At 47.4% G+C, this 11,806-nt stretch overlaps 1 protein-coding gene across 1 annotated transcript in view; it reads left to right on the plus strand.

The window, feature by feature from the left end:
• The window catches only part of ATP6V0A2 (ATPase H+ transporting V0 subunit a2), a 29,326-nt gene extending 21,913 nt beyond the window's left edge, over positions 1 to 7,413 (plus strand). The window contains exons 16-20 of the mRNA XM_082203779.1: positions 624 to 743; positions 1,845 to 1,964; positions 4,279 to 4,396; positions 5,620 to 5,791; positions 6,053 to 7,413. Coding sequence (XP_082059905.1) covers positions 624 to 743; positions 1,845 to 1,964; positions 4,279 to 4,396; positions 5,620 to 5,791; positions 6,053 to 6,152 — 630 coding nt within the window. The 3' untranslated portion in view covers positions 6,153 to 7,413. The remainder of the gene's footprint in view (positions 1 to 623; positions 744 to 1,844; positions 1,965 to 4,278; positions 4,397 to 5,619; positions 5,792 to 6,052) is intronic.
• The last annotated feature ends 4,393 nt before the right edge of the window (positions 7,414 to 11,806 follow it).

Genomic DNA, 11,806 nt, shown 5'->3' on the forward strand with positions numbered 1-11,806 from the left:
AGTTTTTAGTTAACCGATAAATTTTTACATGTGTTGCAGGAGGCATCATATTAGGAAAGTCATTTCTTCCCCTCCCTCTTCTAGGATGGTATTTGCCAGCTGCAATTTTAACACAACTTTAACTCTTTTATTTAAAAAAATCTGCCTGATTAATATGGTCACCTTGGCAGGGGATCAGAAGGGTTCTTTTGAACTATAAATAAATGTTGTGGCCTTACTTTTTATGGTATTAAAATTGATAAAGTATGAAAAGAAACCCCAATTCCAAACTGGCATTTAAGTCAGTTGTCATGCAAATCCTTTTCCTGCAAAGAATTGACGCCCATCTGAATCCTTTCGGTAATATATATGCCAAAGATGGGGAACCTGTGGTCCTCTAGGTGTTGTTGGAACCAAGTCCCATTAGCTCTATTCCCAGCATTCAGGGATTGTGGGAGTTGTAGTTTAGTGATTCCTGGAGATGTCCACAGATTCTCCACCCTTCTGGGCACTGGGGGACCTGTTGCATTCTGAGGCACGGCAGTTGCCATTAGGAGAGTTTTAGTGGTTTTTGTGTAGGGAGGAGGGAATCAGCCTCCATATAAAACAACTTTGTCTTTTTTGCCTCCTCTCTTTCAAAACAGATGGTTCTACAGAAATTTCTCCTGTCTGTTGCTGTGCTTTCAGTTCCAGTGCTGCTTTTTGGAAAACCACTTTATTTATACTGGTTGAGCAATGGAGGCCAAAGCATCGGAGCATATAGAGTATGTATTGGAAATAACTGCCTATGGTAGCATGTGTGTTATAAGATTGGCAAAATCCTTCTTCCAATTAAATGTATGTTCTCTGAATTAGTTTGATGGCTCTGTAAACACATGTTCTTTTTGGTTAAGGGGCAAGGAAAAAAGGATAAGAATAAACACCATTTTTTTACAGAATAGGACATATATATATATATATATATATGTTTCCAAGCCAAAAGTAATAAAATGAAGTTCTGTAACAGTGTAGCCCAATTGACCAGCCTATGACTACAGGCAGAGGTTGCGTTCCCGGGTATCGCACACATATGTGATATCATGTATAGTGGGGATCACCGTCTAAAAGCCAAACTACTCTAAAAACCCACCCAACTTCACCACAATAGTTCTCTCCAAATCTCCTTTTTCAAACTCCAACTCTCCACAGCCTGAAATATCAGCGCAAAGGGTCATAGGATTGCTAACCATTTTCTTGCTCTTTTTGCACCATTTTGGCCATTTCCCCACTATTTTTGGGCCATTTTTGCCTTTTTTGTGGCTTTTTGCTGTTTAAATTGATTTTATTTATTTCCTGGCACTGTGCAGGTGCGGTCACGCATGTGTTAAACGTATGAAAGTGGGGAGACACCTGTATTATTATTATTATTATTATTATTATTATTATTATTATTATTAAAAAAGCAAGGATTGCCAAGCTGGCCCAGGTATTGACATGACCCTTACCAGTTGTTGATCTTGTGAACAGTCATTCTGCTGTGAGGCTGTTTTTGGCCCTTGAGGTCTTGCTAAGTTGTGCCACTGGGAGGGTTCCCTAAAGTGCAGCTAATTCTTACTTTTCACACACTATAAAAGCAACCTTAATTCAGTAGAGGGTTGGGAGTAGAGTGTGTTTCAGCTCTCAAAAATTTGGGTAGCACTGAGATAGAAATACAGAAGGCTTCATTTCATTTTTAAAAGTTGGTCACCTTTCTTGAGAACGAAATCTTTAGCACTTGGGTTTTTGGGGGGCTGGTGGAGATGGCTTGCATGGTTGCTGTAATCCAACTTGGGCCGTTGAGGTGGGGTGAGTGATACAATTCAATTTTTTATTTTTAAATTCTCCAGAAAGGCTACCGGTTAGTACGAAAAGAAAGTGAAGAAGAAATTGCTCTGCTGAGAACTCATGATATTGAAGAAGGAAGCAGCTCTTTGGACCACAGGCACAAAGATGAGGAGAAAGAAGAGGTAGATGTGTGTGTTTCACAGACACTGCCTGTAGTTTGGAGCTATGTAAAAGGAATCCTCTCAGTGCAGCACAGGGCGTGTTCCCCTTCCCCTTCAGTTTGTGGTGTTATATTTCTATCGGAGGGATGCGGGTGGCGCTGTGGGTTAAACCACAGAGCCTAGGACTTGCTGATCAGAAGGTCGGCGGTTCAAATCCCCGTGACGGGGTGAGCTCCCGTTGCTCTGTCCCTGCTCCTGCCAACCTAGCAGTTCGAAAGCACGTCAAAGTGCAAGTAGATAAATAGGTACTGCTCCGGCGGGAAGGTAAACGGCGTTTCCATGCACTGCTCTGGTTTGCCAGAAGCAGCTTAGTCATGCTGGCCACATGACCCAGAAGCTGTACGCCGGCTCCCTCGGCCAGTAAAGTGATATGAGAGCCGCAACCCCAGAGTCGGCCACAACTGGACCGAATGGTCAGGGGTCCCTTATTTCTTTCGGAAGGACTACTCCCCTTTGTGACTTGTATGCATTTATCAGCAATCTGGAAGACTGCAAAATGTGCACAGGCCACCTACAGGATGCTGGCTCTTATTTCAAACCCCTCCTCAAAACGCCCTTTTTAGGGTGTCCTGCACCCTGGCATTTAAATTAATGCATATCCCCCTGCATTTACCCTTGCCCATAAATCCCTTCCTCTCCCTGTGTTAAATTTTAGATTGTAAGCTCCTTGGGGAAGGGACCTGTCATCTTGTAATTTGTTACTGTGTTGTGCTGGGCTTATTGAGGGTGCTATCTAAATAACCCCTAGAAAACTTCTAGCAATAGTTTTCTCAAATGTTCTGCCTCCAGAGAGCCTTTTCATGCTGAGTTGACTACTCTAGAACTACTGCGTATTGCAGAGGATTCAGGATAGTGTTGCATGATTGACACAGCATGCTGTGAAGCCTCCACATTCCCATGCATGGAGTATGTGCCTAAGATAAAACCTAATGCTTCTCTGTGCTTTTTGGGGGCTGTAAGGGTAAAAACAAGGGCCACGGGTGGCGCTGTGGGTTAAACCACAGAGCCTAGGACTTGCCGATCAGAAGGTCGGCAGTTCAAATCCCCGCAATGGGGTGAGCTCCCGTTGCTCGGTCCCAGCTCCTGTCAACCTAGCAGTTCGAAAGCACATCAAAGTGCAAGTAGATAAATAGGTACCGTTCTGGCGGGAAGGTAAATGGCGTTTCCATGCACTGCTCTGGTTCGCCAGAAGCAGCTTAGTCATGCTGGCCACATGACCCAGAAGCTGTATGCCGGCTCCCTCGGCCAATAAAGCGAGATGAGCTCCGCAACCCCAGAGTCGCCCATGACTAGACCTAATGGTCAGGGGTCCCTTTACCTTTACATTAAGGGTAAAAACTGCCCAAGGAATACCAGTTAAAAACACTATAGAGCAAGTTCAGACAGGCTGACTGAGACGTGGCAATGCACATTACTGTCTACACTGGCTGGCAACAGCTCTCCAGGATTGTAGGCAGGATTTTCTCCCAGCCCTATTTGGAGATGCTGGCGATTAAACCTGGGACCTTCTGCTTGGTCCTTCCTGATACCCAACAAAGTCCTACTCTGTAGGCCTGTTGATCTCAGTGGGTCTACTCTGAATATGACTAGCACTGGAGACCACCTACTGAAATGAATTTGATGTGTCCCGGGAATTCTAAAGTACCGTATTTTTCGCCCTATAGGACGCACTTTTCCCCCTCCAAAAATGAAGGGGAAATCTGGGTGCGTCCTATGGGGCGAATGCAGGTTTTCGCTGAAGCCTGGAGAGCGAGAGGGGTCGGTGCGCACCGACCCCTCTCGCTCTCCAGGCTTCAGGAAGCTCTGCGCAACCCTCGGGAGACCTGCTCCGAGGGTTGCGCAGAGCTGCCTGCAGTCCCCGGCTCAGCACAGCTCTGCGCGGCCATCGGGAGCGGGGTGCTAAGTCCTGCCCCGCTCCGGATGGCGGCGCAGAGCTGCCTGCCGTGCCAGGACTGCTGGCAGATCTGCGCCGCCATCCCGAGCAGGGCGCTAAGTCCCGCCCCGCTCCGGATGGCGGCGCAGAGCTGCCTGCAGTCCCGGGATCAGCGTACTTCTCCCCATCGCCAGCCCCACAAGCTCGGGGGACAGCGGGGAGGCAGAGCGTGCCTTCCCACTGTTCCCCGACCTGGTTCTTCCAGCCCCGCACCTGGGGGGGAAATATTTTTTTTTTTATTCCCCCCCCCCAAAAAAAACCTAGGTGCATCCTATGGGCCGGAGCGTCCTATGGGGCGCAAAATACGGTACATCTGTATGTTTACATATTATTTTGCTTTAGTTTAACTTTACAGATGTATTCATGGATCAAGCTATCCATACCATTGAATACTGTCTAGGATGCATCTCCAACTCTGCTTCATACCTCAGGCTCTGGGCTCTCAGTTTGGCCCATGCACGTAAGTATCCTGCATGCAGTCTCAAACGCTCTATTTTCTTGTTCCCACCTTGGTTCTTCAGGAGTCTCTCCCCGCTTTTGATTTTAAAACAAATATAAAACATATTTAATTCTAATGTGCATATTCATTGTCCTATTCAGACATAATAAAAATTGGTTTCCTGCAAGGAAATTGGAAGCATTCATGTCAGGGAACTGCCATCGGTTGAGGAGGGAGAGAGGAAAAGCCAAATGGATTATAGAGAGCCTCCAAGGATCGTGGGAAGCAGCACCTCCTCAGCGGAGGAGGGTACCCACGCCTCTAGTGCAGAGGAGATGCAGGGCTTGGGGGAGGCGAGGCGGTGCCAGGACACCTCGCCTGGGCAAAGCGGGGAGGAGAGGGGTCCTCCGTTACCCACGCCCTCCTTGCGCAGTAAGCTTCCGCGCAGAGGGGGGAGGCGCGGACTAGGCATCAAGAAATTGCTTTGCTGGGGAAAGTTTAAGAACCACCCACTCACGGATTCTGCCAGTGAATGAGCCAGCCACAGGAGAGTGGCGCTCTGGACAGATAAAGTTTATTTTTGCACCTAAAGCAAGGCTTTACTATGGAGTAGGCAGGTAATTGCCTGCTTGTTCTCGAGCAACCGCTTGGAACCTTTACAATCCATTTTCAGTTTTAAACTATAATCATTGTTCCCTATAATGTATAAGAACTGTGGTATATTGAAGCTATGGTTAGTAAAGAGGCCAGAATCTGAAACCATGGTTTGACCTCAGCTTTTTTTTACATAAGTTTTTATTAAAATATTTTTCATGAGTAACAGAAGTATATTCAGTGTTCAAATGCTAGAGTTCAAATCATATAGTTCAATTACATTCAGCATGATACATTGTTGGTATGGGCAGTATTGGGTTGAAGATGAAGAAGCAAACTGCATTTCCCTAACTTTAGACACCATAGGAAATACACTTAACTTAAAAGCAGAAGCAAATCTTCCAGTCTTGCCAGTATGAAGTGGGGACAACAGATCATGCAAGCTAAGAGCTTTCCACAGCTCATCCACATAGTCCAAAGCCATAGTTTCCTGTTGCATCTGAGCAGGGCATGATTAAGGTATTACATCTTCAACTGCTTTTAATAATGAGAAATGTGTCCCTGGCAAAATTACTTGTCCTTTAGGCATGCCATGTGGTGAAGTATTAAAAAGCAGGATTTGGGACAGTTTATTGTGTTTTTATTTTTAGAATTATCAGAAGTCCTCTGGGCAATGATCATGAGAGTGGGCCTTCGCGTGGATGCGACTTATGGGATCATCCTTCTGATACCAGTTTCAGCCTTATTTATGGTTCTAACAATATTCATTCTTTTAGTCATGGAAGGTCTTTCTGCTTTTCTACATGCTGTACGACTTCACTGGTATGTGTGTTTCTTTTAATATATACGTGTGTGTGTGTGTGTGGCTTGCTAGCAAAACGTTTTGGATTTTTTAATTAAAAAATGTAAAGCTTAATTTTTATTTTTATTTTTAAAGTAAATGAATCCTTCATTGACATTAAGTATGTTCCACTGGAAAGTAATTATTCATTGTCGATACGATTCAGAGCATGTTTGCCTAGCAGTTTTGAACGGGGTCCGTGTGATTGCCTTTATCTGAATGTAGTTCTTTTCTTCTTACAGGGTAGAATTTCAGAACAAGTTCTACGCAGGCGAAGGATACAAGTTCACACCTTTCTCCTTTCAAGACATTTCTTTACATTGTAATAGATACATTGCATAGTTTGGCTGCTGTAATCAGTACATCTCTAGAGTTGTTTGAAAATAATCATGTACCTATTTGTCATTCTTGTACAGTTCATTGTAGAAAAGAACAACACTGATTGCCTTACAATGCAGCCAAATAATTTTGTAATATATAACCTCACATTTGGATTTTGCTAACGTGGATTTCTGGTAAATAGTCATAAAAATGTCTCTGTTTTCCAGTCATGAGCACATATAAATTGATTTTAAAACTGATTCTAAATATCTCATTGCTGCTTTTAAAAATGCTGCAGGTATTTTTAAGAGCAGTTTGTTTCCTTTTGTAAACCCTTAAGAGTACATCCGATATGCACTTAACTGGAGGTAAGCCCCATTGAACCTGAGTTCAGTACTGAAAAATGCCTTGTCATTCTGTCTTGTCATTCCTGTTAGTACTACTGCACCTTCATGATTGCTCATAGCTCAGAAAATCAGGCAGCAGCTGAGAACGAAGTTGCTTACCTTTCAGTATTTACAGGAAACTATTAAGACTTTGTTATACAGTCTAAGACATGGGCTAAGATATTGTTTAAAATCTTTTTGCCTCTGGTTTGAGCAAGAGCTATGCTATTTTTTTGCCATTGCACATCCTACATTTTGAATATAAGGGGAAGGATTTGAAAGCCATGCCAGCTTTTGGATTCAGTAAAAAACTTGGAAGCCTGTGGCCTTGAATTTTTTAAGGAAATGCCTGTTAAGTTGACCAAGGAGCAAGTTATAGGGGCTCACAGTGATTCTCTTCCAATATTGCTACCTGAAATTATTTTGCAAGGTATTAAATATTCTAATTTAACTCCTGGTGGGTCTTAAACTTCATTTGCATAAATGAAAAAAAGATTCCTTGAAATTAAGTATATGCTTATGTAAGTTTCTTCAGTATTGCTGTCTGGATATCCCCGTACCTTTTTGTTCAGTGTTGAATGGCAAACTACCTGAGTTAGTACAAGTTCCCAGAAAACAATTACACACTCCATTTATGCACATCATTCCATTGCTGGAACTTAATACTTGCAAAATCAGGTTCTAGTTTAATTTTGTTTTTGACACAGCAGTGAATTTGAATGAAACTTGTTTATGCTCGGTGAAGACAGCTACCTTTTAAAGGTTTTTTTTTTAAAATTTCAAAATGAAAATGGAGGTATTTCACCTTCTTGGGTTTTATAATTGCCAGCAGAATAAATCTAGCCTTCTTTCATATTCATCTTAAATAAAAGCTAATCACTCATTTTGAGAACAAACATTGTGCCTGTTAAATTGTAGCTTGCAATGAGTTATGATGGTGATGATTTAAACCTCTGGCGAACCAAGCTGTGGGGGAAATGAGGATATGAGTCCCTAGAGAAAATGATTGGATGAGAATGGGCGAATACAAGAGGTGGGAGAAGAACTATTATTGTAGGGATGGTGGCAGGATGAGAGTGGGTTGTATTGTTCAGGAAATATACCGTATTTTTTGCCCTATAGGACGCACTTTTTCCCCTCCAAAAATGAAGGGAAAATGTGTTTGCGTCCTATGGGGCGAATGCAGGCTTTCGCTGAAGCCTGGAGAGCGAGAGGGGTCAGTGCGCACCGACCCCTCTCGCTCTCCAGGCTTCAGGAGAGCCCCATCGCCAGCCCCACAAGCTCGGGGGACAGCGGGGAGGCGCAGCGCGCCACCCCACTGTCTCCCGACGTGGTTTGGAGGCTGGCGGAGGGCTTCCCTGTCCCCCAGCCGCAAGCTCCCAGAGCGATGCCGAAGCTGCCCGCTCTGGGTCCCGTTCTGGGATGCACCTGGGGGGGAATAATTTTTCCCCCTTTATTCCCCCCCCCCAAATCTAGGTGCGTCCTATAGGGCGAAAAATACGGTAATCATTACAATGGATACAAGAGACTGCCCAGTAAAAAATATCACATCCTTAGATTAATGTAGTCTAGAACCATTCTGGTGTAACACCTTAATGGTTAAATTCTCCCTTGTCACCCATGATAATCTACTGAAGAAATGGAAGAAAAAGAATGGGCTACTCTGGTTGTGAGTAGAGGTGGATGGTGTCTTCAATGCATGTGTGTGTGTGTAAAACTCATTGTGCAGAAAAAGGGGTCTGGGTTAAAGGTGGATCTACATGGATCCTCCACTTTTTAAAAAATAACTCCAACAAATCCAGTGTCAAAACACATCTGGAAGGCACACCTGCAGACTGGACTATAAAAAATGTGGATTCAACACTACAGCACCACAAAAACATGGATCCTCATGAATTCATATGATTTTTATAGTGAAACAAAATAAAAACACCATGATACTCTACACCACGTATTTGTCTGTAGGCAGAACCAAAAAAATCAGGCACCCACTGTTTTGTGGTACCGCAATGGCCCAAAAACATGGTTAAAAAACACGGATCCGATCCTCATGATTTTTGCACTAGATCAGCCTGAAGTCACCAGATCAAACAGCATGGCCATGGGCACAGCATGCATCACAAAAATCACGGATCCATGGCTTCCTGGCAAGACAGTGGCCCAAACACGTGGTTCTGAAGCACGGATCCTCATGGATCCTCACACTTTTGCATTCGGCCACCCCTAAATCACTGTCAAATCACACATCATAGCCAGGGGCACAGCCTGCACCACAAAAAAAACTCGGATCCACGGCTTCCTGGAAACTCCATGGCCCAAAACCGTGGTTCTGAAGCACGGATCCCCATGGATCCTCATGCTTTTTGTCTCTACTTTCCAGGGACAGTCCTGGATTTACAGAAGCCATTCTGGTTTCTGATTTGATCCCGGAAAGTCCCGCTTTTCCTTCGGACGCCCCTATTTCCATCGGAGAAATGTTGGAGGGTGTGGTATGATATCCCTGAGAGAAACGTCGTGAGGGCATGGAGTCGTGTGATCCTGGAGCCAAGAAGATCAAGTAACTATGCAACCTTTAGAAGGCAGCTGAAGGCAGCCCTGTATAGGGAAGTGCCCAATGTTTTCTTATGTTTTCATGTATGTTGGAAGCCGCTCAGAGTGGCTCCGGCAGCCTTAGTCGGATGGGTGGGGTATAAATAAAATAATTATTATCATTATCTTATTATATCATTAATATTATAATATCAAATATTATTATTGTTTTAATAATTTTAAGGTCGTACATATATGTCAGGGTTGCTTCCAGATCCTAGCTCACAGAGGATCACGCCAGCCAGCGATCATTAAATAAAAGTCTTTATTGAGTTACAGTCTCCATTCTCAAGCTGCTGCGCGCAACTCTACGTCTTATGCTTAGATCGGCGAAGCTCCGTCTGAGTCTCCGCCCCTTGCGCACCAACTTAATATCCTAGCCCTGCTCCACCTTTTCCGCCTGACAGTTCTCCTCTGGGTCCCTCTGCCCCCCGGGGTCTCTTCCTTCCGGGATTCTTCTGACACTGACCCCCCGGACCCTTCTGTCTCCTTGCGCCGGGCTTTAGGACCTGGCTCCCTTTCCGGGCTGCCTACTGCGCCACCTTCCTGTGCATTTGAACTTGGCGCGCGCGCCCAACCTTCCACTTTCCGTCTAACCGTCTCTTCGCTCCCCGATGGAGGTGTGGCCACTCCTGACTCGTGCCCTCCCTCCTGTTGTGAGCTGCCAGCGCTTGATCCCTGGCGCCCTTCCTCATCCCTGCTCTCTGGCGGTGACGCTGGTCCCGATTTCCAACTGCTCCCCTCTGAGTCCCCTCTGGCTCTATCTTCCTGGGGTGTCCCCCTAGTCTCCCCCCTTGCCCTGGCCACTGGTGCTCCTTTTTGTGAATCTTCTGATTCACTGGAAAGACTCGGAGATCTCGGGTCGTCGTCATCACTCATCTTTTCTTCTGCCTCCTCCCCCTCGCTCTCTGTTTCCTCCCTTTCCCTCGCCTCTGCTCCTGAACCCCACACATCCATCCCCCCCTCGAAGCCCCCTCTTCCCCCTCCCCGCCTTCCGGTGCTGGAGCTGGGTGCTGCCGTGTCAAGGGGACGAATGTCGGGTACAGTTCGCTTCCCGTGGCGGGCCTCCATCTGAAGTCTTCCGGTTCTTCCTCCCTGCTCTCGTCGACGACGGTCACCTCTGCTTCCATCTCTGTGCCGCCGTGCTCGAAACCCTGGTCGTCCCCGAAAACGTCCATGTCCGTCTCTCCCTCGCTTCCTTCTGGAGGCGTTGCTCGTCCTGGACCCTCCAGCCACTTCCTGCGCCACTGCTCCTCTGGTCGATCATCCCACCAATACGAGGGTTCTGAAGCAGATCCCGAGGGCGACCCCTCCGGGGAACTGGCGTCTCGTGTCGGTTCCTCATCCGAGTCGAACCCCCGGAACGTGCTGGCTGAAAGCGTGGGCGTGAAAATCCAGTCGTCGAAAAAGTCCGCTGGCATTGGCCTATGCGGGAAGAGGGCATGAAACTCTTCCTTGAGCAGAGGTTCGTCTAAAGCGTAGCCCGGCACCCAGCTGTTGGCACTGGCCGGGGTGCCCTCCTTAGCGAGAAGGTATTCTACCCCCTCTTCCCCCCATCTGGAGTCCAAAATCTCCGTGACTTCGTTGATGCGCACCTCCTGTGCCACCCCCCGTTGCCCGGTTCCCTCTCGGAGCGGACTCGGCGCCGTTCCTGGTTCCTGAAATCTGTGAGGTGCCTTGTAGGGAGTGAGCACCGATCTGTGGAACACCGGATGCATCCTGGAACCCTCCGGAAGCGCCAGCCTGAAAGCCACCGGGTTGACCTGCTCTTCGACTTGGTAGGGCCCCAGTTGCTTATGCCCTAGTTTCTTCTTGGCCAACGACCTGGCCGGCACTGCGTGGGCTGCTAACCAGACCCAGTCTCCCACATGGATCTCTTCGCCAACCCTTCTGTGTTTGTCTGCCTGCACCTTGTATGCGTGTTTGGCTAGCTCCAGGTGCCGCCGCAGCTGATTGTGGACCTCCTGCAACTCCGACGCGAACGCATCTGCTGTCTGCGGCTCCCCCTCCACCATTCTTTCCAGTCCCGGGAAGGTTCTGGGGTGCCTCCCGTTGTTGGCGAAGAACGGCGTGACCCCCGTGGACACGTGCTTCGTGTTGTTGTAGGCGAACTCGGCGAGCGGCAGGTAATCCACCCACGTCGCAGGCTGTTGATTCGCATAGCATCTCAGGTACTGCTGCATGATGGCATTGACCCGCTCCGCTTGCCCGTTGGTCTGCGGGTGTCTCGCCGACGCCAGGTTGATCTTGACGTTTAGGAAGCCCATCAGCTTCTGCCAGAAATTCGAGATGAACTGCCGCCCGCGGTCGGACAGAATAGACCGTGGCAGACCGTGAACCTTGAACACGTGGTCTATGAACAGTTTGGCGGTTTGTTCCGCCGTGGCCACCTTTGCACACGGGATGAAATGTGCCATCTTGGAGAACAAGTCCACCACCACCAGCACAGCCGTCTTGCCCCTCGAGCTGGGCAGATCCGTGACGAAATCCAGGGCGACTCTCTCCCATGGTTCGACCGGAGTTTGCAGCGGTTCCAACAGTCCGGCCGGCGGTCTGTGCACTGGTTTGGCCCTCTGGCAGGTGTCGCACCTCGCCACGTAGTCCGCGACCTCCCCTCATTCCGGGCCACCAGAAATCCCTGGCGACTAATTCCACCGTCTTCTCCTTGCCAAAGTGCCCGGCAGTGGGCGCGTCGTGCAG

The sequence above is a fragment of the Podarcis vaucheri genome (assembly GCF_965113315.1).
Source record: "Podarcis vaucheri genome assembly, chromosome: 16".
Taxonomy (NCBI): Eukaryota; Metazoa; Chordata; class Lepidosauria; order Squamata; family Lacertidae; genus Podarcis; species Podarcis vaucheri.